Source organism: Argentina silus (genome assembly GCF_951799395.1).
Source record: "Argentina silus genome assembly, chromosome: 15".
Classification (NCBI taxonomy): domain Eukaryota; kingdom Metazoa; phylum Chordata; class Actinopteri; order Argentiniformes; family Argentinidae; genus Argentina; species Argentina silus.
In genome coordinates, this window is record NC_139669.1 from 6,019,465 (window position 1) to 6,047,227 (window position 27,763).

Here is a 27,763-nt window from a genome sequence, read left to right on the forward strand (position 1 = left end):
TTATGTCTTTTTTGAATGTGGCTTCCTGTTATGTTTCTGTCAACCTATGCTGATGTATTTCCCTAATCTCTTCTCTTGTTTAGGAGCACTTTGTAAACTTGTGTATAACAGCGCTATACAAATTAAAGTATTATTATTATTATTATTATCATTATTATGGTAATGAAGGACCCCATTGGTTGTGTCGGAGGGCCGATTCTGTCCAGAAAAACAAAACATAGTCGGGACATATAATACAGGAAGTGGTGGTGGTGGTGGTGGTGGGGGGGGGGGGGGGGGGGCTGATGAGTGGGCATTAGTTGTGCAGATTTATCACTTGTATCGATTAGTCCATAGACTCTCACCACACACACACACACACACACACACACACACACACACACACACACACACCGCAAAGACGCAGAGTCAACAACACACTGAGAAATGACTGTTTATTCAAACAGCACTCCACACCGATAAATTATACACTATTGAATTCTCACCTGCAGACACTCGCAAATACATACTGTAGAGCTAAATGAAAACACCAGCACACGCAGGTGCATACAGTACGCACACACACACACACACGCACACAAGAACATAGACCCACATTCTCGCTCACACAAAGACATACTCGTACGCACAAACACACACACACACACACACACACACATAAAAGAGAAGATAATTGAACGCGACTCACCCCCTCCTCCTCCCAACAGAGTCTTGTTGGCTGAAACAACAAAACAGAGAAAGAGAAGAAAAGATTAGAAAAAAAAAAAAATGTGACAAGTCTTTAAAATGGAAAATGAGCAACTGAACCCAGAGTTGAACGTCTTTCCACTTGATGATGGAGAGAGAGATCATGAAGCTCTAGTCGACCTTCGACCTCAACACTGACACGACCCACCTCAAGACCTCTGACCCCGACCTCCCAGGGAAACAACAAATAAAAATGCTGTTCATTTCCATTCCTGGTGTCGGGGATCGTGATCCTCAATACTAAATAACTTTTTAAACATGACGGGTGCAGTCAATATCAGAGCACGGAAGAAGACTTTCAGAATAATATCCAGTGTGTGGTCAATATGAGAATACAAAAGAACACAAACATAATATCAGCCGATATCAGAAGACCTTGCTGTCAGTAGAGTAGACTAGATCAGTGGGTAACTTCTGTCTGTCTGAGAGATACCGATGAGAGATGTCAGGGAAGAGAGGAAGAGAAGAAAGAGAAAGAGGGAAAAGAGAGAGGGGGAGAGAGGGAGAGAGGGAAGAGAGAACGAAAGAGGGAGGGGGGGGGGGAGAGAGGGAGGAGAGAGAAACAGGGAAGGCTGCTACATTATCGTCCTGGGTTTCTCCTTCTGCGTCTGGGCTTGATTGATCAAGACCAATGTATTTGTGCCAAGCATTGTACAGTACACTACTGGTTTAATGTGTAGTATTATTTTAGACATGACTTTTTGAGAGAGAGAGAGAGAGAGGCAGAGAGACAGACAGAGGGAGAGGAGAGAGAGAGAGAGAGAGAGAGAGAGGGGTAGACATGGATCCCAGTGAGTCTGGCCCCAGCAAAGCCAGACAGGTGAGCCCAGTGGTATCAGCCTATTCACCTACCTGTACTCCTGTCCTATCAGGGTCCAGACAGGTCAGACCAGTGGTAGCAGCCTATTCACCTACTCCTGTCCTATCAGGGCCCAGCCTCAGAATGGCAGCATCTGTTGGTCCCTCTGGGACACAAACGCATCAAAGCAGAGCCCAGCGCATGCCAAGCCAAACATGCTCATGTGCATGCACAATCACGCATAGGCTGCGTATCAGACACACGCATGCGTACGTACAAACACACACACACACACACACACATACACGCACAAACGCAGACAGACAAGACTGGATGTTGGGGTAACCATGGCAACTCCAAAGCCCAAAGGTTTGTTACTGAAACCTAGTTAATTACAGAAAGAGAGGGAAAGAGAGAGGGAGAGAGAGAGAGAGAGAGAGAGAGAGAGAGAGAGAGGGAATTGTTTTTGCCTGTGAAGGTGCCTCTTCTCTCACCTTTGTCCTTAATGGATGAGCAGGCGAGGAGAGTAGAATAAAGACTGACAGAAGGATAGACAGATGTCAGAAAAGAGAAAGAGAGAGTGAGAACCACACAGAGAGAGAGAGAGAGGGAGGTACTCATACTTTGCATTTGCTTTGGAAACATTTACATTTGTAATTCATGGCAATAAAGCTCCCTGAAGAGAGAGAGTGAGAGAGTGAGAGAGTGAGAAAGCGAAAGAGAGAGAGAGAGCGAAAATGAGAGAGAGAGAGAGAGAGACACTGGGGAGAGAGAGAGTGAGAGAGAGATAGGGAGAGAGAGAGAGAGTGAGAGAGAGATAGGGAGGGAGAAAGAGAGAGAGAGATAGGGAGGGAGAAAGAGAGAGAGAGAGGTAGAGAGGGGTGTACTGCCGATCCCCCAGGAAGGGAGGTTTACCATCTGTTATGCTCTTCCAATGGTAAAGGTGTGGGTGCTGTGGTGTGTTTACTACGGTACTGGTGTGTGTGTACATCCTACAAGACACGGTGCTTGGCTGTAATTAAGACTTCTTCCAAGCTGGGGTACATAATAACAGCCTGGATACCTAAATAAAGCATCTGTCCCCAAGTAAGAACAATCTTCAGAGGGAGGGGACACTGTAACTCAAACCCCACTGGATACGAAAGGAGGGAGGGCCAACGAGGAGGGAGGGAGGGAGGGAGAGAGAGAGGGAGAGAGAGCGATGAGGGTGGAGTGGGGAGAAGGAACACTACATTTCTGGGAACATAAAAACTCAAAAAGGATGGAGTGTACTTTCTCCAATAAAGGTGAGTCATGACCTTTTCCAAGTGGAGGAAGGGAGGGCAGAGTGGGGGAGAAAATTCAGGCTGCATGGATGGATGGAAGGATGGATGGACGGATGGACGGACGGACGGACAGACTGAGAGGCAGGACAGATTGAAATTGAAAGCCAGAGGAGGGGATATTGAAAAAATAAGTAACTTGTTGTAACAGAGAGAGAGAGAGAGAGAGAGAGAGAGAGAATATTCGTATTGGCTTTGTGTGGTACAGTCTAAGTTATGTTTGTTCGGAGCAGCTGGCTGATTCTCATTTAGCGTTGTGTGTTTGGACATGGGTAGAACCCTCCCAGGACTTTATTTAGGCAGTGATGATGATGATGATGATGATGATGATGATGACGAAGATAATGATGAATTTGTACAGTACTCTATAACGCATCCTTAATTTCCACTGTATTCAGAGTCTCTAAACACCTCTGTGCTCTCCTCCTTCCTCCTCCTTCCATCTCCCTCTCTCTCTGGCCCTCCATCTTATTTTTCTTTCTCTGCACTCCTCTCCCTTATTCCCCATGCCCCAGTGCAACCTGTTTGTGTATTCTTCCCTCTCTCTCCCTTCTCTTTCACTGCTCCCTTGTTTCCTCCAATCACCTCCCTGAAAATCCTATCTTATATTTCCATTATGTTCGGCCTACTAGACTACATACCTTTTGTCTGTTCTCCTTGTTTGGAATTTTGTGAATAAGATTAGACTTTTCTTTTAAAAAAAAAAAAATACATACATATGGTAACTAATGGTTATAATAGCCTAACTGTTATACAGAAAAATCTATAATAGACGTAGAACCCTTGCTCTGCAATTACCTGGTGAAATGCAAATGGGAGTTAACACAGCCTCATTTGAGGGCAACCACTTTAAGTACACCCCTTGTGAAATACAGAATAGCGTTGATTATCAATAGGGGCCGAGTTTCTCCAAGATCGGTATAATTTTCACACATAATGAAATTGAACGGATGTGTTAAAAAAAAAAAAAACAGAGAAACAACCAATGAAGTAACATAGGCCTGCTGCGTAATAACTGCATTTGAATGAACCACACAGCGGTTAACATGCAAGCGCATTCAGCCAGTCAGCCCGACAGGTTCGTAAACAGTACGCACCTGTCAATCCAATAGTATATGGATTGGCAAAGGAACTGTCGGAGCAGAACGACCTGCTGAACTCTGTAACGGAGCTGAGCGAGAGAGATGAGTGAGACCAGCGCGCCCCGCCGACACAAAAACACGCACGGCATCAGCGACGGGGATCTACACCTGGCCGCCCTTTACAAAACGGATTTTTTTTTTAAAAAACGACACAGTACAGATCAATCCGGGCGGAGAGAGGTTAGTTCGTAGGCTAGTGCACCGGAGACGCGTGAAAGCTCGTTATTAATAGCTTATTGCAGACAGGTCAATTTAAAACTAGAGTTCAAACGCAAGTTCGTGATATCGGCTAGAGATTACTTCTATTAAAAAAAGCACTGGCACTGCCACTCACATATAAACGACGCTGGGAGCCAAGGAAACGGAGCGCAACGCTTATTATAACAGGTTAGAGACTCTCTCTCCCACACACAAACACACACACACACACACACACACACACACACACACACACACACGCAAGGACGGACGCGGGGAGGGAAGATTAGCCTATATGAAACTGCCCCTGCGAAGCCGATTTCCCCAACGATAAAGCATTGTGGAGGGAGTTATCCGCTGGCTGTGCACAAGAGAGAGAGAGAGATCGACTTGACGGAGCTTGGCGGAGGGGCAAACGCTTACTAGAATACATGAATGAATGTTAAAAGGTAGGTTAATTCCACACAGTTCTATTTGTTTATAATAAGTCATTGGAAATGGTGCGTAAATGGATCTGTAATGTCTATATTTGGGATAAGTCGTATCAGAATACAACAGGTTTAAGGGTGAGGGATTCAAGGCAAGACAAGGGCACTTGCGCGTTTTCGTTTGACACCTACGGCTATACTGTACGTGTCCTCTATGCATGAATCACTGGCAGCTGTGCGTGTACAGTAGCCTATGGGTGTACTCAGGCCATTGTATGTCTACAAAGGAGCTGGTGTGTGTGTGCGTGCGTGCGTGCGTGCGTGTGTGTGAGAGAGTGTGTCACTACCTGTGCTCTTTTGCATTGTAATGAAAAGAGAGAGAGAGAGAGAGAGAGAGAGAGAAACAGCTAGTGATTGAGAGAGGGCAGAGAGGGATGTCGCCTTTCGAGTCAGAGAGACAATGACAGACATGAGGACATGGAGAACAGTTGTTCAGGTGAGAATGTCTCCTTGATTGTCCACTCCTCTCCTTGTCTCTCCCGCATCTCTTCCTCTGGTCTAATATGGACTAACTGCCAGGACAGTGGGTTTCAACGCGCGCACGCACGCACACACACACACACAAACACACGCACGCACGCACGCGGCACACACGCGGCACACACGCCGCACACACACACGCACGCACACCGCACACACACAGACACACGTAGCTTCCACAAACACACCACCATATCGTCCTATAGCTAGGTATGGTGCAGTATTGGGTCATATTTACACTGACCAGACTGTGCCTGACCTGTAGCATCCCAGCCGCACTCACACAAATACTATATTGCATCATCAGACCCCGTTTCAGCACATAAAAATACAACAGAGCATCACATGACACACTGATGACTTTCAATACACGAGCACGCGCGCGCACACACACACACACACACACACACACACACACACACACACACACACACACACACACACACACACACAGGATTACATGGAAGCAAACTGGGCCATATTGAGACAGCAGATTAGAATGGGATTCTCAGTCTCAGTTTTCTATCCTAAACGGTACAGAACATCAGATTAAAGAAAGAGGGAGATAGATGAAGGGAGGGAGAGAGGGGGGGGGGAGATAGATGAAGGGAGGGAGAGAGGGGGGGGGAGATAGATGGGAGGAGGGGAGAGGGGGGGGAGATAGATGGGAGGGGGGGGGACAGAGAGAATTCAGTTCTTGTGAAGCAAAAACTGCACATTGGCAATACGAGGAGAGAAAAGCAAAAAAGGAGAAAAAATTATAATAAAAAAAAAAAAAAAAAAAAAAAAAACACTATTTAAAATCAACCTTGTAATAGTGTTTCAGAACAATTTTGACTACCAGTTAATTTAATTTCAATTACAAAATTGCTTGCAATTTCCCGGAACCAAGTCCACTTGATATCATTCAGATACATTCTGAAGGAACACATTTTTTTCCTTAATCTTTAACTTTGTTCATTATTATTAACTTACATAACATATTTGCTGATAATTATGTTAAAAACAAAAACAACATGCTTTTACATAATTGGGCCTGTGTCCTGTGTAGGAGGGCATTTGCAATGAGGGCCGACTAGACACATTCCCAAAAGGGAAGCTTCTAGATCATAAATACAGATATTAGAGGGATAAATTACACAAGTCTAAGGATTTAACATGATATCAGCCATCTGACTGAATGCATACGGACGGACGGACACACACACACACACACACACACACACACACACTCACACACACACTCACACACACACTCACACACACACTCACACACACACACACACACACACACTCACACACACACATATTACAGAAGACTGGATTTGAGTATTTAGAGAACAATGTGGCTTGCAGTAAAAACATTTTAGCTATCATACAGAACATATGAAGCACTCTAGAGAGAAGAGTTATTGAAACAAAGTTTCAATAGGAAGAACACTTTCTGCCTCTGTACAGTTTCCAATGTGTTTTTATTGTTTATCTGTTAAGTGTCTCGAGATAATTAAAGTGTGTCTATGTGAGTTGTGTGTGTGTGTGTGTGTGCGTGTGTGTCTATACGTGAAGTGTGTGTATGTGGGTTGTATGTGTGTGTCACACTCTCTATGTGTGTTGTATGTGGGTTGTGGGTTGTGTGTGTGTGTGTGTGTGTGTGTGTGTGTGTGTGTATTTAAAGTGCCTGATTACTCCCAGTCCCTGCATCATTCAGAGACAGAGGAGAGAGAGTGTGTGTGTGTGTGTGTATGTGTGTGTGTGTGTATGTGTGTGTGTGTGTGTGAGGGGGGGGGGGGGGTTGGAGGATGTAAATTATTTGAGCTGCAAAAAACACTGCATCAAATTTAATGGGATACATTTCCAGCAGACTGTCATGACGCTGTGTGTGTGAGAGCAAGAGAGGCATGTATGTGTGTGTATGTGTTAATTTACAGTGTGTGTTTGTGCATGTGCGTGTGCGTGTGTGTGTGTGTGTGTGTGTGTGTATCAGACGGTGATAATTATTCCCGCTCAGTTTAAAAGGAATCTGCTCTCATCATACATACCAGTTTTATGCAAAACACTTTCACAGTGTGTAATATTGTGTGTGTGTGTGTGTGTGTGTGTTATAGTGCCATTGTTGTTCGTAGTGAAACTCCGTTTTATAACCTGTTAAACAGAATAAAGGACTGAAGGTGTGTTGAGGGCTCTTACCTCTGACAGGTTTAGTGCCCTCCTCTCTCTCCTTTCTATACTGTCCATTCCCTAAATGGCTCATTCTCTCTCTCTCTCTCTCTCTCTCTCTCTCTCTCTCACCCTCCAGGACAAAATGCATGACTGTCTGCCTCTACCTCTGTCTTATACACACACACACACACTCACACTCACTCACACATACACACACACACATACACAGCGAGAGAGAGAGAGAGAGAGAATCAGGGTGTGAATTGCTTTGGAGAGAGAAAGGGTTTGTTGTCACACTGCATATGGTTACATCATTATCACGCCATAGGGGACTGCTGTGAAGGAAGATAGCACCGCTCACCAGGAGGAAGGCAAATATAGGATATATTAAGTATGTGTGTGTGAGGGAGGAAAGAGAGAGAGAGAGAGAGAGAGAGAGAGAAAGAGAGAAAGAGAAGAGAGACGGGATCAGAGAGGGAGAACAGGTGATAATAAGAAAATACAGTATGGTGCCTCTCCTCTCCTCTCCCCCCACCCCCTCCCCCCCTCCATCTTTCCCTCGTTTAGCCCCGCTCCCTCTCTCATCACTCTCTGTCCCTGTGCCTGTGTTTTCCCCTGGCCTCTCTCACACTAAATGGATGCTGTGTGTCACTGTGTTAGAAAGCTAGTCACATCCCCCTCTCTCGCTTTTACCCACTTTCTCATACTCTCTCTCTCTCTCTCTCTCTCTCTCTTCTAATTTTCCCCTGTCCCTTTCTCTCTCTCCATCCATCCTTCTCTCTCTCTCTCTCTCTTTCTCTCTCTCTCTCCCTCCCTCCATCAGTCTCTTTCGACATGGACACCCTTGGCTGGTCCCGGTGGTGTCGCGGCCTCTGCTGCCTGACTGGAATACAGGCCAGCAATAGTGTGTGTGTGTGTGTGTGTGTGTGTGTGTGTGTGTGTGTGTGTAAGCGTATCCCCATGCAGTGCATTCATTGACAAGAAAAAATGAGCTGTTAAATATGAACGGTGGATTATGTCATGAAGTGTGTGCAGTTATGACACTTATCCATGGGGTATAGTAGTACTACATGCACACACTCATTCAGAGGGTTCAATCTGCATAACAAACCATGTTGTGTGGGGTAATATTCCCCATCACACCCCCCATAAAACCCATCACTCACTCCCTCTCTCTCACACACACACACACACACACACACTCAGTCAGTCAGTCAGTCAGTCACTCGTCAGTGGGATGTGGAGTCAGGCTTCAGTGGGTTTAAACCTTGCTCAGGCTGACAGTAATTTCTGCCTCCAAATTACATTCCAATGGGTTCATAAATCTGCCTCCTCCCTCCCTCGCTCTGCCTGCCTTTCCCTCCCTCCCCTTTTCTCTTTCCCCAATCACCCTCTCTGCTCCTCTCTCTCTCTAGCACTCCATCCCTCCCTCTCTCTCTCTCTCTAGCACTCCATCCCTCCCTCTCTCTCTCTCTCTCCCTCTCTCTACAGCACTCCCTCAGTAAATGAGAAACAGGAATGGAGAGATGGGGACGATACGCGTTAAACCGTTTTTCACACATGTGCGCGCACGCACACACACACACACACACCCACACACACCCACACACACACACACACACACACACTCACACCTCATTGAGAACCATGTGTGCTCTGCAAAACATACTCCTGATATTCTCCTGTCTCTCCACAGACCCCACACACACACACATACACATGTTATATTTTAATGAGTGTTCATTGCATTGATTGTCCCCCTCGGTACAATTATTGACAATATTTTTCCTTCTCATTGCTGGTAGAGGCCGAGAAGTGTTGTTCCGGCGAACTCTCTTAATGGGCCCCCAGTACAACCAAAACACACACTACATCTCCCATGTCACCCTAACTGTTGTTCCGGTGCTGCAACACACACATTGAGCAGAGGGGAGAACAGTAGAAGCTGTCGGCCGATGAGACCCAGAGGAGTCGTTCCATATTCATATCCCAAAGTCGGTCTGTACCGCCGTGTCAGCAAGAGGGAGGAGTCCAGCACCCCCCCACAACACTAGGACACCGTTCACTACTAGTCTGGAGCCACCCCTACCTGCTAACATGGTACAGTCCAGTACTAGTCTGGAGCCACCCCTACCAGCTAACATGGTACAGTCCAGTACTAGTCTGCAGCCACCACTACCAGCTAACATGGTACATTTACATTACATTTATGCCATTTAGCAGACGCTTTTATCCAAAGCGACTTACAACAAATACATTTGTCTAAGGAAGTGAATTATCTATCCATCAGTCATCATAAGAAAAAATAATTTATGCTAGGACCAGGGGCCATTTAGGACCGGGGACCACAATGCTAGAAGAACGTACAGTCTCAGCCTGCAGCCACCCCTACCAGCTAACATTGTACAGTACGTCTGGAATAAATAAATCCAGCTTTTGAGAAGTTTCAGAAGAGAGAGATCAAAAATCTTCTGCAAACAGACACTCCCCTGACAATTCATGAGTTTGGGTTAGAAGGGTAGCTTCAGAATGATATGGAGGAATCAGAGGAGAACTGCGACTGTGCATTCTGAGTTAACACCAATCCGTTTCCTTTCCAAGATGCCTTAAGTTTTACACTTGTTACACATTTGACCACCTCACTGCACTGTACACTGTAGCCAGCGTGTGTGGTGTCGTGCAGGGGAGGCCGGTGGAGGTAGAAATCGGAGGACAGGCTCATTTTAATGCACTCGATTTCTGCCTCCACCGGCCTCCCCTGCACTACACTCCACTACTCTGTCTACGCACCATTCCATTCTGTTTCTGGACTCCACAGTCGCCACATACAAATGTCAGGTCATCGCGGTTGACGTTTCGCATCTGAAGTGTGTGTCCGTAGAGGATGGAAATGAGTATGGCTCTATTTGTGTTTAAACAAATCCATGATAATATTGGCTGTACTCTGAATAAACCTTCCCACCCCCGCCCGTCCACACGAGTCATCCTCTTCGGTTGGAAGCAGTAGTTATTTGTGTGTGAACTGTGAGGACGAGTCCTAACTGCCCTCTCTGGTCTCTCCACAGGGGGGCGCTGTCCAGGACTACTCCAGCTGTGCCGTCGTGGCGAGTACCAGTGAGACAGTCGGAGGCCATCAACAAGCTGAAGAGCTGAGACACCAACACACACACACACACACACACACACACACACTCAAACACTGCACAAGAAGACGGACCGGGTGGCCAATTATCAGGCAATATCATCGTCAGCGGTAATCCCTGCACATTTTTCAAGTGAGAAAAATGTATTACGGAGGATAGATGGGCTCGGTGGGCCTTCAGACCGAGATGATTCCTTCTAATCCTCAAAGTGAAGGATAACAATAGCCCAGACTTTTCTGCCACCCAGCCCCACCCCCACCTCCACCCCTCTGTCTCTCATAGCTCATCCGCTGGCAGTAACCTCCAGCTGTAACACATCTCCTACATCCTCCGGCTCGGCCCAACCTGCAGTAACAGAACCACCCCGACTGGGGGGGTCACGGCTCAAGGCCAATGTAATCAGACAATGAAGACAACATAAATCGTCAGGCCTTGAAGACACAGACTTTCCTGGATCACATACACACACACATACACACACACACACACACACACACAGACTGCCTCTGGGATGGGGAGGCTGTAGGCTGAGCCATGCTGGTCCCTGTGGTCTATGACTCTCCCTGGAGTACAGGCGCTCCACATCATCATCATCGTCACCATCTCCGTTATTGTCACTGTTCACCGCCAACGCCACAGGAGGTACGGTGGCCCGGAGGAAAGCGTCTAGGTCTCTGAACTGTGGAGAGGGACTGGAACTTTCATCAGCTCCGACACAAACGGGCGCATATACACACGCGCAAACACACATGCGCACACACACATGCACACACACACGCAGACACACACACTCCCAGCTCCTTAATCTGAGGGAATAAAGCTCCAGGAGACAGAAGAAGACAAAGAGAGGCTGCTCTGAGCGGGTAAGCCAGCACATTTCTCAAACATTATCGGAGAACAGACATTGTCATTTCTCAAACTCCTCAGATCTCGCGCCTTGCTCAGACATCCTAATGCGTACCGCACGGTACGCCTGCACAGTCCTACAAATGGTGTATAATTTCCAGGACATGATTGAAATGCTTTGGAACATGGTTACACCCCCTTAGCCACGCAATGCGATTACAGCGTGTAGCCTCTTACAGCGCGCCCCATTTGGACGCTCAGAGATTGCATTGTGGGCCTTTCTGAGCGTTGGCTTTCTTGTCGCCAGGACAGCTCAGCGAAGGACTACCCAAGCGTACTGTATGCCTATTTAAGTGGACAGAACCACAGTCACTCCGCAACATTTTATTGTATTCACAAGGGCTGTATACAGCTGTCTCGGAATGGCCAACATTTCTAGCCTACACATTTCGAGCCTTCCTGAATTAATTATAAAAGGCCCTATTGTATTATTCAAAACTGAAAGCACTGTCAATTTCAAGCTAAATTATGATTCCCGCAAAATAGGCCTAGTGCTGAAGCTTTAATAACCCATTTGGAAATATTTGTGTAATTGTACATAATAACGATTTACACCCAAATTCGTTCCGCTCACGTTTGATAATTCAAGCACATTATTACTAAGACTCCCCTACTCCAAGAGCACCTGTGGATGTATGAAATACCTGAAACACTCCTGATAAATTGTTTTGTAAAACATTGATAAATTGTAAAACAAAAATGCGTATGACAAAATTCAATCAATCAATGATCATTATTGGTTTGTGTTTATGTTCATTCTTCCATCCAATTTGGTTGTGATTTGACCTAATCTATTTCACTCACTTTGTATGAAGATGATTTCTCACTTTGTATAATGATTTCTTACGATAAATGTAACGTAAAAAAAAAAAAAGCGAATTGATATATAGAGTTATGGAATTAAACTCTTCATATAGCCTATATTCTTCCCGTATTTCGAATGTTGCACGTGACCTACCCACTGATGTGCAAAACCAATGTCCACATTTACGCCTCGATTCAAATGTTTTTGACATGTCTTAGTGGAAGGAAAGCTGCACGACACATCTGCTGCCAACTGTCTGATTAGGCCTACAACAGTATTATATGCTCCACATTTGAAATGGTGCATTTCCCTCGAAATGGGTCTGGCGGTAATAGGCCAGGAGATGTAATGGGTTTGCGCAGCTCGAAAAAGGGGGAAGAGGAGAGAGGTGTGAGAGAGGAGAGAAAACAGAACAGAAGAGACTAAGAGGCAAGGAGAGAATCTGAATTGAAAGGAGACAGAAGCAAACCCACTGGGGAGGAAGGGAGAGAGAGAGCTGGGGCCTGATTGATCTAATCTCAGTATACAGGAATGGAGTGACTGAATAAACAAAGAAATGAGGAGCTGAAGAAATGAAAGGGATTGGAGAGGGACGGCAGAAATAACTACGTGGCCCGATATGTAAACAAACCCAAAAGTGAGGAAGAGTTTAATGAAAGATGGAGAGAAGAGAGAGAGAGAGAGAGAGAGAGAGAGAGAAGAAGAGAGGGAAAGAGGGAGAGAGGGAGGGAGAGAAGAAGAGAGGGAAAGAGGGAGAGAGGGAGAGAAGAAGAGGGAAAGAGGGAGAGAGGGAGAGAAGAAGAGAGGGAGAGAGGGAGAGAGAGAGAAATCAGGGAAGGCAGGAAACATGGATGAGTGAGTTTGGCTGGCTGGCTGGCTGGCAGGCAGACGCACGCACGCACGCACGCAGACACACACACACACCCCTCAGGTTTGTGCCAAAGGGGATGCTTATGAAAGGGAGAGCAGGCGTACTGTAGCACAGAGGCACATGCTCGTTGATATTCATAGAGGAAGCTCTCCAATATGTTTTTATCCTCCACCTTGACACTCTCCCTTGTGTGTGTGTGTGTGTGTGTGTGTGTGTGTCTCTCTCTCTCTCACACACATTCACACTCTTTTTCTCTCACACAAACGCTGGCAATCCTTAGAAACTGTCCGTTTGGTGCTAAATATAACACCCTCTGAAACCCATCCAGATTCAGGGTGGAGCTCAACATATCAATCATTACTCTTATCCCCGTCTGCCACCTCCTGAGGTGGACATTGACATGAATATATCAATAGCGTACACAACACTGACTGACAGCATTAAACAATGACTCCCCTCTTAACAATTCACTCAGTATTGACTCCTTCTCACATAGAGGCAGAGTCTACTGGCAGAGACCGCCTTATCTCTCCCTCTCCGACTATCCGTTTCTCCATCTGTCTCCATCTCCCTCCCTTCCTCCCTCCCTGTCCCGCTCTCGCTTCTCCCTCTCTCTCTCATTGTTGCCATCTCTTGTTTGCTTTGCATGGATTTTCACTAGAGCCGAGGGGCAATTTTGCATGTTCCATTGAGCCTAAAACACACACACACACAAACGCCTTCAGAGCATTTGTTTACCAAATGCACTGTCAAATCATGTTAGGCATTTCAGGGGACACAATTCCTAGCCTTGGGCTACCTGAAACACTCAGAATATACTGCACTGTAAATGACAACAATATATTAACTTAATACCATATACTGTATCATACTGAACATGGATCACTTGTCTACTTCAATTGCAAATCGCTGTTTAATGACGCCGCTGTCAAACATTCAGCAGTTAACAAAAAAAATAATAATATGAAAAATGAAAAATAAAATGTAAAACTGAATCAAAATATTTCTTGGGAATTCAGAAGCGCTTTCGCTGAATAATGTATAAACATTTGGAGAACAATAACAAGTGAGACAGCATGCATAATACATCCGTTTGTAGTAGAGTGTCCTTTGGTCGCTCCAAATCCCAAACGCAGTTGCATTGCTTCTCAGCTACAACGTTACAAAACCTGCACTTGAATCAATTGTTGATTTATTCAGATACATCAGAGAATATGTTTTTCGCAGGTTACATAAAGGTCGCTTGGAGCAAGTTCTAGTTCGAGTTCTACAGCCCAGTCATTTTTTTTTAGGATATCAACCACTGAGAGCAATTAATTCAATTTCCCCAACTCCATTTTCTTTTTTTTCTTTTTTTATGTCTCTCCGAGTTACAATTAATCTCTCGGACGAAATTCTCCCCCTCATCTTCTCTCTCCAACTGCCAGTGTCCAATTTTCCCCACATGTCCCTCTTACTCTCTCCAATTCTCGTAATCTCTCCCCCCCGCCCCCCCTCCCTCTCTCCATCTCTCCCTCTCTCTCTCTCTCTCTCTCGTGGTAGGGTGACCCACATTATAATATAGCTCGCTACACTTCTGCATGACTATTCATTTTCCGATCTCGTTCACACAACAATATCGTACAACTTGAGGAAAGAACATGTTTACACTTCAATTGGATTTCATCCCTCGAGGGCATATTTATGGAAATCTTCTATGAGCTCTTAACCCTCTCTCTCCTTCCTTCCTTCCTTCCTTCATGTAAAATGACTGCCACCTCTCTCACGTCTCACAACAGTGCACTCGCTCCACTCCTTCATTCCCTCTCTTTCTTTTCTTTTCTCTCTCTCTCTTCCAGGGACAGGACCATGGCTGTCGAGAGTCTGGCCGAGCTACGCGATTGGCTCTTCCTGCTCCTCCTGTGCCTGACCCTACTGGCCGAGATGCTGGAGTTGGCGGTGGCGGCAGACGCCATGGCGACGGGGGAGGAGGACTTCCAGTGTCCGTCGGTGTGCCGGTGTGACGAGGGCTTCGTCTACTGCAACGACCGCGGCCTGAGTATGATCCCGCCCCTGCCGCTGGCGGCTGCCGTGCTCTACCTCCAGAGCAACCGCCTGGCCAACTCTGGCCTGCCCCCGTCTCTGGAGCGCAGCGGCACCATACGGGTGGTCTACCTCTACGCCAACCAGCTGGATGAGTTCCCGATACACCTGCCGCCGTCGCTACGAGAGCTCCACCTGCAGGACAACAACATCCGGATGTTACCGCGCACGGCGCTGGCCCGCCTGCCGCTGCTGGAGAGGCTGCACCTGGACGACAACTCCATCTCCACTGTCAGCATCCAGGAGCGGGCCTTCTCCGGCACGCCGCGCCTGCGCCTGCTCTTCCTCTCGCGCAACCACCTGTCCAGCATCCCCGCGGGGCTCCCCGCCTCGCTGGAGGAGCTGCGGCTGGATGACAACCGCATCAACACCATCCCCACACACGCCTTCCGCGGCCTGGCCTCGCTGCGCCGCCTGGTCCTGGACGGAAACCTGCTGGCCAACACCCGCATCGCCGACGACACCTTCTCCCGCCTGGCCAACCTCACCGAGCTCTCGCTGGTGCGCAACGCCCTGCAGGCGCCACCCGTCAACCTGCCCGCAGCGCACCTCCTCCGGCTGCACCTGCAGGACAATGGGCTGACCCACGTGCCCCGGGGGACGCTGGAGGGCATGCGGCGGCTGCAGAGGCTGGACCTGTCGGGCAACAACCTGACCACACTGCCCCGCGGGCTGCTGAGGGACGCGGAGGGCCTGGAGCTGCTGCTCCTGAGGGGGAACCCCTGGCACTGCGGCTGCAACCTGCGCTGGCTCCACACCTGGCTGCACGGCCGTGGCGCCGCCGTCACCGTGCGAGGCCTCACCTGCCACGGGCCCGAGGCGGCGCACGGCCAGGCCCTCAGGGACCTCACGGGCCTCATGGACCAGTGCGAGGGGCCCCTGGGTGGGGGGAACACGGTGGGGGGGAAAGGTGGGGGGGGAGGTGGAGGAGGACCGGCGGCTGACACGGTTTCCGGCAACACCGCCGCCACCTCCCTCCCGCCCACGCAGGGCACTCTCATTACCCTCCGGGCCAAGCGGCCGGGCCTGGTGGTCCCACTGCCCCCGGGCGAGGGAGGGCAGGTGGCAGGGCAGACTCTGGAGCTCACCGTCAAGCCCCTGTCCCCGGACAGCGTGCTGGTGACGTGGCTGTGCCCGCGGCCCGCGCCCTCCTTCCGCCTGTCGTGGCTCCGCCTGGGCAGCAGTGCGGCACTGGGCTCCATCACCGAGACGCTGGTGCCGGGGGAGAGGCAGCAGTACCTGCTGACCCAGCTCACGCCGCGCTCTCACTATCTCATCTGTCTGCTGCCCCTGCGCTCGCCTGCCGCCACCGCCACCGCCGCCGGTTCACAGGGAGGTCACCTGGACGCGGACGAGACCCCCTCCTGCGCCCAGATAGAGACAGGGGAGGCTCCCCGCCCCGCAGGGGGAGAGGGGGACATGGAGGGAGGGGACCCGGAGATGGCAGCCCTCCCGTTGGCTGGGATCATAGGCGGGGCTACGGCCCTGGTCTCCCTCCTGCTCATCTTCGGCATCTTCTGCTGGTACGGCCAGCGCGTCAGCTACGCCTCCGGAGACTCCGCCCCCTACGGGAGAGGCGTTCCCCGCACGGGCGGCAAAAGCTACGACGACTACGTGGAGTCGGGCACTAAGAAGGACACCTCTATCCTGGAGATCAGGGCCCCGCCGGGCTTTCAGATGACGCCCATGGCGGCCCATCAGCCGCTGCAGCCCAAGGTGGAGGACGTGACGTACGTGCACACCATCTTCCCGTCGCACGGCAACGGAACGTTCCGGAGCGCTCACAGTCACAACGGCACCGTCGTCTCTCAGGCAGCCCACACGGGCTACGGCACCAACCGCGGTTACCGGGAGGGCGGGATCCCGGACATAGACTACACCTACACGTGAGGACCTCTCCCGGACACTCCCCCGCCTCCTCCCCCCCACCCCTCTGTCAGACGCCGTTCTAAGGATACGGTTGTCCAGGCAGGAAGGGGGGGTGGGGTGGGGGTGGGGGTGTGTGTGGGGGGGGGGGGTGCGGTGTTATCTTGCCCCTTGGTTTCCAAAGAACCCTCTGTGCCTCCTCGGTTTTGCTCTGATCGATCTGTTACGTAGCTGACTGGCTTTGGGCCGCGTCTGCAACTCCAGCGCGTTGGGCCGTGAATGTTGAGAGACAGAAGTGCTAGTCGTACCTTTCTGGGTATTGACATAATGTTTCCACGCTGCTCATGGTTATACAATGGTTACTTCCTACCCCCCCCCCCCCCCCACCACCACCCCCCGAGATCTCACCAACTATCTTTTAAAGCTGTTGTTCTCTTCAATAATATACAGTACCTTTACTTGTGTGAGGTGGATATTAGGCTTTAGCGAGATGATTCATGGAATCATGCTACATGTATGAGAAAAGAGCACTTGTGTATAGAGATAGCTAAACTACCTGCTGTACTGTATCCGCTGTATAGACACACGAGTAAGAGTAGCCTACGAACGACGACAGTGCGTCATGACAGACGAAAAAAGAGATGTGTTCCTGGACCCTCTTACTTTTTCTCTTCCCCCCCCCCCCTTTTTTGGGTTCCCCTTCAGTTCTCTATTTCTTTTGTGCTGCAGAGAAGACTTTGTTCTCGCCCAGAGACAAGCCGACAGTGCTGATAAGAGTTCTGACAGTGACAGGCGCTCCTTCTGCAGAGAGAAGGGACTCTAATGAGAGAGAGAGGGGGGGGGGGAGGGAGAGGGAGAGGGAGAGGGGGGGGGGGGAGAGAGAGAGAGGGGGGGGAGAGGGAGAGAGAAAGAGAGAGGGAGAGAGGGAGAGGGAGAGGGAGAGAGAGAGGGAGAGGGAGAGAGAGAGAGGGAGGGAGAGGGAGAGAGAGAGAGAGAGAGAGAGAGAGAGAAAGGGGAGGAAGGGGGGGGGGAGTCAAAAAGAAAAGAGGAGGGAGAGCGAGAAGGGCTGACAGGAGAGGCAAGAAGGATGAAAAGAAAAAGTAGAGGCCCTTATCCAAAGACTGGCACATGTTAACACACTGTTAAAAAACAGTTTATCTACCATTGACATGAAGCAGGTGGCTTAAATGAAAGACGCCACTTACCTTTATCTTTAAGGCGTCAGATCTACTCATCTTTAAAGGGATACGCGGCTGCAGGGTCATTGAATGACACGACTGAAACGATATTTTTGTGAGCTTTCCTCTCATATGTGTAACACCTCTATCAAAGGATGTGATCCTTTTGCTTGTCGCATGCCATCTCAACACGGAAAGCAAAGGCATATTACAGGATGACAATCATAGGGAAACGTCAGAAATCAAACCGTGCGAATCAACCCAAAGTCCAAGGCCAAGTTAGGCAATGTAACAGTCTATAGGTTTCTACCAAATATTATCTACATGGGAAAGGCAACATAATCGACTCGTGGGTGCATTCACCCCAAAACAGTAAAAATAGATATATATCGTAACCCTTGTTTAATAGAGCATCTGACTCAGTCCAAGTCACAAAGTCCCTCTGGGCTGTAGGAAGAGTACCTCTGGGTCTTAGACAGGTGGGGGGGCACAGTACCGTTTGGGCCTTATACAGGTGAAGGGACAACGTAGAAATCAGGGATGAAACTTACCACAGCACTGTGCATCTCTAAACACCTAACACACACGCACACACAGGCTCGCACACACAGGCTCACACACACACACACACACACACACACACACACACACACACACACACACTAGGGAGAGGAAACAGGGCATTGACAGTCAGTCAGTATGTCGGAAAATGGCTTCTCGTTAGTCACATCATAATCCTAACCTGTAAGAGGTGGACGGGAGAGGTAGACACACGGAGAACATGGACAGAATCTGAACAATGAGGGGGGAGCGAGAAAAGGGAGGAAGAAAATGAAATGGGGAGAAAATTGAGGAGAGAAACCTCGGTAGAGAGAGATAGATAGAGACTGTAGGTTTTAACACCATGCTAAAGTCATTAGCAGTCTTTCCTTTTCCAATCCGTTTTACCAATAAAACTGGAGGAACCACTCGGGTGGCAAAAGCTCTAAACTTAAGCCTTCTTTACTGTCTTAGAAACCTTTCCTTTAAATACCGCTCTCAGAAATATAATATTATGTATAAACTGAAATGGTGAGAACATGTTTGTTTTGGTTGGTTGTTTTTTTTTGCAAATAAAATGAAGTTGTTAAACTGACATTGCTTTTGTATTCATTTTTTTGTGGTGGTGGTGATGGTGTCTCAAAGCAGGACCAATGGTTTTGATGCATGAATAAAATGTCCTGATGTTTGTTTGGAAAATCAATATAAACTCAGCATTAGTAACACAATTTATGAGGCAGAGCAGTGTTCATCATATATACACTCTAAATATACAGGCAGTGTGTTATTCCTGCATTCAAGAGCTAACCTGTGGTGTGTGTGTGTGTGTGTGTGTGTGTGTGTGTGTGTGTGTGTGTGTGTGTGACTGTGTGTACATATATCTTTGTGTGTGTATAGTTTGACTCTGTGTTTAAGTAAGGACATGCCTTCCATTCTAAGTGAGTGCTAATGCTTGTGTAAGCACCGATCAATATAACGAACCAGGGAGTGTATAAGTGTCTGTCTCAGACAAACAGTTTGTGACAGTGTGTGTGTGTGTGTGTGTGTGTGTGTGTGAGTGTGTTCATTCTACAGCACAAGCAATTCCATCCAATCTCTGAAACCTTTTGAGTTATCTATCCCTGACGGTGCTCTTGACCCTTACCCAAGATAACGTTGAGAGGGGGGTAATTGCACAAATCAGTACAAATCTCTGACACAACCTTTAACAATAACGTTGAGTCAGACTGCACCAATCTTTTCCGGAGTTTTTTTTTTTTATCTGGTGTTGAGAGCAAGGGCGGGTGCGCACGCGTGCACGCGTACACACACACACACACACACACACACACACACACACACACACACACACACACACACACACAGAGAGAGAGACAGGCCACCCCTATCCTTGGGGGTCTGAATGGAGGAGCAAGTCCATTAATTATTTTCTCTTAGGGTTAGGCATAAGGTGAGGGGTGAGGTCAAGGTTATGATAGAGATTAAGGTTAGGGTTGAGGTTGAGGTCAGGGTTGGGGGGGGGTGAGGGATAGTGTTTAAAAGCAGCATAGCCGTATCGCGCTGACCCAGTCCGACCTACCAGTTTCCCCCCCGGACTTAAAGGAGCTACACATGAAATCTGGCTCCCCGGTGGCCACTAGCGGAAACTGCAATTACAATGAGCTTTGCTCACACTAACCATATGTACTAGCTACGTTCCATCACAAAATCTTCTATCCAGACCATTGAGATAAGATCCCGTGACATGTAAAGTGAACAGGTACTAATAAATATTTGCCACGGATAATTTAAATTTGCCTACTTTCCGTGACACGCTACGATTTGACAGAGTGGCCGTACCAGCCAGGAGAAATCAATAAGCTAATAGCATAGCCATCCGAAACATTGGTGGGGAGCTATTACTTATAAACACCATCGCTCCACAACCCCTGCAGATGTATAGCTCTTTTAATTGATCTGTGTGAACGTCATTGGGTTGCTCAGAAAACACTGGGCTGGTTCCCGCTTAATGTGGCCAGGCCCAGAACTGAAGTGGCCCATCTTCCCTCTGAAGCTCTCCTCAAAGCTACCTCCATTCTCATCTCCCGGTGAAATCTCATTTGGTGCGACAAAAGACATCTAAATGATATTGCTGGCTCTCGCAGGCTGTAGGGGGGGAAAATAACATACGTGGATAAACAGTTACTATAAATAGATTGTCATTTCAGTGCTTCCAGGAAGGGCAGAGCAGGCCAGCAGCCTGAGCGGCCACACGTCACCAGGATGGAGGCTGAGGTAAACACATTAATTGGCTGAATGAACGCGTTGTACCACAGTATGGCTATGGACACGTGTTTGATACCGTTGCTCATTCCATTGCATGCATTACAATGAGCATTTGTACTCTGATTTCTACCTCCACCAGCCTCCCCTGCTATGGACTTTGTTGTATTAAAAAGGGCCAGACTCTGGCTAACCACTGATGAAGGGGATATTGTCTAGGGCCACACTGTGCATTCACGAGCCGTAGTGTTTTCAGCGAGAAGGTACATATTCAGATCTCCGATCTACGACTCTTCGAGGTAAATGACGCAGTGATTGGAGCGTGTTGAAGGAGGTCACCAGAGCATCTGTCACACTTCACTCAACCAGACACACGGCAGGTGGTTTTGTTTTCAGTACTGACCACACTCTCAGTCATCAAACCTACCCTTTTGGGGCGGCGAATGCAACTCTGAATGAACGCAGTAGCGTTGATGAACACAGCACTGTTGATGAAAGCAGCAGTGTTGATGAACGCAGCTCTAATGAGCTTAGCGCTGATGAGCAGTTGGACTCCTCTCTCCATTCCCCACATTGGGCCAATCAGACTAATGAGCATCTCACTTCCTCCATTTGAACTAAAGTGGCGATTGATTGGGGGTGGGAAGGCTTTTAACAAGGGGAGAAATAATTGCTATGAATGGGCTTTCTGCATACTCGTTCAGTTTTTTTGTTTAGTTTTTTTTTTTTTTTTGTTTACCTACATACCAGTCATTAGGGATTGACTCTGGGCCTGTTAACTTGTCAATGTCAAGCATCAACGGAAATGTAAATCACAATTGTTGTAAATTCTGGATAATTGTCTCAAGTGTTTTGGAGCGCCTCAGCACTGCAGTGGTTTCTGATTGGTCCAACAGAGGGCGGGGGGGGGGGGGGGGGGGTGTGCGGGTCGTCTGACTAACTTCCAAACGACTGCAAAGTCATCCAGTGGAGGTGCAGTCCGGTCCAGTACAACAGAATCTGCAATAGATACGTGGTAACTCAGGCTGCCAGATACAGCCTAACAAACCACAATGGAGATCAAGTGAATATAGCAGTCAGATAGATATCCAACAAGAGACTCAGTAACCACAGGAGAGATAACTACTTCTGACAGATATAGCCCTCGGTACAGCAGTCAGTCAAATTAGTATCCAGTAGTCGGTAACTACAGGAGCTGAACATGATACAGTAACTTATTCTGACAGGGAATAGCCTCGCTTCAAAAGAAACGACAAGCGCGAGTTTAAGGGCAGACAGCAGCCAGAGACATATCTGCACAGCGGAGAGAGAGACAGTGACTGCAGGGGAGCTTCTGTACAATAACTACACTCAGCAAAGATAATGAGGACACCTATGGGGCCCTAACGCCGTAGATTACCCGCTGTCACTTAGAGGGAACCAGTGAAAATCCCCTAAGCTTCCTCTGACTCAGTCCACAGCTGTGTTATCTGGAGAGGTGTTTCGACACAGCTGCTCTCTTCTTCCCCTGCCCCGTCTCTCGCGCCAGGGCGGGATTCTCTCTTATCTTGTATCTCGCCGCTGCGGCGGCAGGCGAGGGATCCCCCGCGGCGCCCGGGAGAGTGTTATCGGAGACCGACACCCGAGGCTGGAGACCTGGGCTGCTTATCTGGAAGAGCTTTTAGCCACTGGTTGGCCCGTACCTCAAACCTCCGATTGGCTGAGCCACAGACATATCAGGCCGATGGCGGAATGAAAATGAACACTCCGGCTTATAATGACTTCATTCTAGCCCGCTGTAGAGATAGGCCCATAGGTAACTAGCATTAAAGCACAAAAATACTGAACTGTAATGGTGAGGTTACTTCAGTTGAGCCACTTGACATTAAAGTCATTTCAAAAGATGAAAAGGCAAAGTTACGCGCGCGCGCGCGCGCGCACACACACACACACACACACACACACACACACACACACACACACACACACACTCACTCACTCACTCACACACAGGCACCCACCCACTCTCAGCTCATCACTGCAATGACAATTGATTGGGCAATCCATCTTAATCAACTCCCCCATCAGGGACAATATATCCCCTCCTCCATCCCTCACTCCCTCCGCTGGGGCTGGATGGAGTGATTGAGGGGTGTAAAAAGAAGGATGCTTTACCCTCCACCCCCCCCTCGTCCCATCCCTGGGACAGCTCTTAAGTGCTTGTGGGTTTTTATGTTTGTTGTGTTTTATAGGAGAATGCAGGAGCCAGGAGCAGTAAAACTCTGAAGGGGGAGGTGGGGTAAGGGAGGGGGAGGTGGGGTAAGGGAGGGGGGAGGGTTACTGTAAATCCAATCTTTATTGAGAACGACACAAACAACATAAACAGCCCTCCCCTATCGCCCTCTCCCCGGATCGATCAGCACAGTGTGTGTGGTGTGTGTGTGTGTGTGTGTGGTGTGTGGTGTGTGTGTGTGGTGTGTGTGTTTCCAGTATCATTACTTTGGCTGGAAAGCCCGCCGCCCCCCCCCCCCTCCGCCTACACATAATTGCCCTCTGTTGGTTTCAATTGAATGTTTAAGTGTTTGCAGTCCTGGATGTTTCTTTGAGGGCCCTTAGCACCAAATGAGGAATAAAAACCCTGGAAAACAATTAGTGTGTATGAATCCATCTTCAATCTATCTTGACAATGTCAATTTTCCACACCTCTCCTTTTCTAACATAAATGAATAAGTCACACACAAAAAAACCTGCGCAGTTTGACGCCATATTTCTTTGCTCTGTACCCCAAGCCCCCTTTGACAGTGCTGTACCTGCTGGTTGTCATAGCAACAGTGTGACAGATACTCTCCCCCCCCCAGCTGTCTGTTACTCCTTATCCACTCAGCCAGCCAGCCAGCCAGCCAACCAGAGAGCCAGTCAGCCAGCCAGTCAGACAGACAGCCAGCCAACCGGCCAACCAACCAGACAGTCAGCCAGACAACCAGCCAGCCAGCCAGACAACCAGTGAGCCAGCCAGCCAACCAGCCAGCCAGCCAGCCAGCCAACCAACCAGACAGTCAGCCAGACAACCAGTCAGTCAGCCAGACAACCAGCCAGCCAGTCCAGTCAGACAACCAGTCAGCCAGCCAGCCAACCAGTCTGTCAGTCCAGCCAGCCAACCAGCCAGTCAGCCAGCCAACCAGCCAGCCAGTCAGACAACCAACCAGCCAGCCAGCCAGGCAACCAGCCAATCAGTCAGTCAGTCAATCTAACCCTCTCTGTCAGTCACCTTGCCGTGTCTCTCCTCTTCCACGGGTGTTTACAACAGTTTATTTCTTGTTATTTGTCGCCACTTTGCATAGTGGGACTCTATAAAAGCCCTTGTAAAAACATACCCAACATGGCTCTAGTCCCGTAGCCGTGGTGATAAGCACTGAGTTGTTTAGCCAGTAGTGCCGTGTTTTATGACAGCTGACACTAAATAACAAATGAAAAAAAAGCATAATTTCTATGCAAAACTGATTATTAAGCATCATTTGTAAGGTTGGACCACCTGCCGGAGGTTTCATTCTGTAATGAAAAAGCAAACTCTATTCACTTGCCATCACTGCCATCTAGTGGAGGAATGAGTTAAAACTAGGCCACCATGCGAACAACACAGTTTACTGCCTGACTGTCCCCTTCCAGCAAATCCTGTACAGAATGAAGCCTAAGATAGCTGTTGAAGAAATACAAGACGTGTGCACTTATTCAACATAACAAAAACCATGCTCAATCCTTTGCTTCTTTCTTAACCCCTGACCCTTATGACCTTTCAAAAGCATCATAGCTACCACTCCTTATCTGGCCTTTTCAACATGCAAACCGTCGTACGATCGAGCATTTAAAAAAGCCTCAATATATCTGAAATGTTTTTGCGCAAAATGTATCAATTCATAACACTAAGCAACTAATACAATATAGCTTATTGTTGTATGAGCATAAGACTAACTATTAAATTCAAAATCACATGTAATAACATAGTAATAATGTATAGTGTAGTTTCAATAATATAAAGCATAGGGATCATATTGAGAGCCAACCAGGCAATCCCATGGTGTAATCTGAGAAGATCACAGGTTATGAGTATGTGAAGGTCAAAGGTCAAAGGAGAGTGCTGGGGACCACATACAGGACAGTTAAATAACACACACTAACTACTGCTTCAATTTAAGCAGAGAGAAAGCTGCTTTTGGAGCATTATTTTTTAAAATGGAGGGATTAAATATGTCAGTGTAATCAGGTCAACTGTAATGCTGTGTAATAAAATCTATTTGACAATCTGCGTTAGGCACCAAAAAAGGTATTTCAGATTTTAGATCCTGGTATTGTCAACAGTAACCAGGCAGGAGCTAGACCAGTGGGGTACACGGGTCTAGAAACCCTCTTTTCCTCACTCTCATTAAAGGGACAATCCGCAATTGGTACATCCATTTTTTTTTTACTTTTTAAATTAATGATATATAGCCATTAATTCTTAAAGAATATTACGTATAAGTGCCTCATGAGCTCAGTTCAACTGTCTTACCCCATCAGAGCCCAAAACATAAGCTTGTTTTACTCCATTGTTTGTAAACAACGCAATTGTAAACAGACACTGTATAGCTTCAAAACATGGTTAAAACTATAGTTTTGATCTCATGGATTGTCAGTCCTTGTATCCATATCTCTGTCTATGAAATTGAGAGTGGTTACAATCCTCCATTGTCCATCCCTCACCCTCAGCTTTTTACCAGAAAAGTGGCAGGGAGGACTCTTTGTTGTTGTTTGAATTACAGACTACACCTTTAACTATCATGTTAGATTAACCATATTCTAGCCGGCTTCCTGAGCGGGTGCACTGATTGGTTTTCACATACTCTGTATTTGCATATGGGGCCGAGGCATCTCGTTCCTTGTTCCTTTCCGCTGGAGTGAAAGGTGACGGAGCGGTTCTTAAACACACCTCATGTTTCGTTTAAATTCACAGTGAACTGTCACATAGATAATTCTTAGGGTCAGGTCACCTGCATTCACGATCCCATCGATTTCCAGCTTGGTGATGTCACCACTGAACAGAGAGATCTTTCGGTCCAGCCTTTCGTTCCTCTTGAAGTGCGGCTCACCTGAACCACCTGCCACACAGAAAAAGATCTCTGACTGACATCATCTCTTCTTCATACACTGTTTTGTTCATTAACATCTTTTGGTCCTCTGTGGCTCAGTTGGTAGAGCATGGCGCTAATAGCATTTAGGTTGTGGGTTCAATTCCCGCTGGGACCAAATGTACTGAAAAATGTATGCACTCACTGCAATGTAAGTCGCTTCGGATAAAAGCATCAGCTAAATGGCATATATTATATATTATTATATTATCTTTTCATAAACAGCATCTTCAGTGGACACACACGTATTGTAGTTATAGTTAGGTACCCAACAATTTAGATACCCAACTACTTCCAGGTTGAGAACCTAAAGTTTACTGAAGATTTACCTTGACAACTCATTTCTTTAGCAGTCTATGTTTGGTATGGCCCATAGATATAGAACAGTTTATATCCTGATATGATGGTTATTCTGTACTATCAGGCACGGGGAGGCTGGTGGAGGTAGAAATCGGGAGGACGGGCTCACTGTAATGCATGTAATGGAATGAGGAATGGTATCAAATATGTAATGCATGTAATGGAATTCACATGCCTTACCTGGGGTGGGGGTCCACACAGGAATTTCCTCCAGGGCCAGGTAGTTAGTTTTGTAATGCTTCCGCCTCTCCTCCCTACTCATGGCCAGCTGGGCCGCTAGGGTAGACATAAGAAACACATTGATCAGTCCACTAATCAATCCAATCATTGTTTAATTTAGTTTTTTAGGATCCCCATTAGCTGTTGATCATGCAACAGCTGCTCTTGCTGGGGGCATAGCGACCATCCTCACAGGAATATGGTATGGAAAAACCCAGAATATTTCTTGAATACACACACTTGCATATTCATGCGTATTTCCACGGCCAAATGGATGGGTGGACATGCATGCACTGGTGCTTTCTGTTTCAATCTAGGCACAAAAGCTTTCACGCATATGCTTGCATCCTGTTGAAAACCTGTTGGAGAGGGGAGTTCATCATGTACTCTTGTGGGAAGCTATAGGCTACGGCAACCCACACATGCTTATGTTTCAAATGAACCCAGACTCACCCTTTACCTCCCTCCAGTCGCCTTTGACGAAGTCAAGCTTCAGGGGCTCGCACACCGCGGCCATGCTGACCTGGGCACTTGTGTGCAGGGACGCGATAGCGGCGGTCACTCCAAGCGCACCGACGGCAAGTTGGTACACCGAACGGTTCTTTCCCCGGGGGAATGGACCGTTACTTTGCCCCTTGAACGACCTCGAAACTGCTGTGGTTGTCGAAAACTTCTCAATACGGTTTGCAGTGTGAATATCCCCTTTGGCCTTGCACTTTATAGGGCTGGCTTCAGCCAAACTCTTTCCCCCACGGACAAGCGAAGGCAACAGACGCCTCGGCTGGCAACTTGCAGCACCGAAAATATTTCTAAATTTGACGCACACACCGGTTGTACGAAAGTTACCACGGCTGCAGGAAAGTGGACCAATGACTCTGATACGTGAAGAGAGAGTTGACATTTGAAATGCCATGCTGTGACACGGGAGTCAGGCGAAAGGTTCCAATGTCAGAGTTCGATAGTGTATATTTTCAGCTCGCTGGTTAGTTTCGTTTTTGATATAAAACACCTGATCCAGTTTGAATATGGAGGAACAATTCTATGGCATGTGCCA

At 47.8% G+C, this 27,763-nt stretch overlaps 2 protein-coding genes across 3 annotated transcripts in view; one reads left to right on the forward strand and one right to left on the reverse strand.

Moving 5' to 3' along the window:
* macrod1 (mono-ADP ribosylhydrolase 1) overlaps positions 1-27,763 on the reverse strand; it is a 42,838-nt gene extending 15,075 nt beyond the window's left edge. For both annotated transcript variants that reach the window (XM_083685536.1, XM_083685537.1), the window contains exons 1-4: positions 27,163-27,763; positions 26,671-26,766; positions 25,993-26,100; positions 689-718 (exon numbers count right to left, since the gene is read on the reverse strand). In XM_083685536.1, the coding sequence (XP_083541662.1) occupies positions 689-718; positions 25,993-26,100; positions 26,671-26,766; positions 27,163-27,622 (694 nt within the window). In that variant the 5' untranslated portion in view covers positions 27,623-27,763. The remainder of the gene's footprint in view (positions 1-688; positions 719-25,992; positions 26,101-26,670; positions 26,767-27,162) is intronic.
* On the forward strand, positions 14,177-17,063 carry flrt1b (fibronectin leucine rich transmembrane protein 1b). Its single transcript, XM_083685535.1, has one exon. The coding sequence runs from the start codon at positions 14,745-14,747 to the stop codon at positions 17,031-17,033; it is 2,289 nt and encodes a 762-aa protein (XP_083541661.1). The 5' UTR covers positions 14,177-14,744; the 3' UTR covers positions 17,034-17,063.

Bases quoted from the DNA above. Each gene is read 5' to 3' on its own strand.
- flrt1b (XM_083685535.1), top strand. From the start codon at position 14,745: ATGGAAATCTTCTATGAGCTCTTAACCCTCTCTCTCCTTCCTTCCTTC.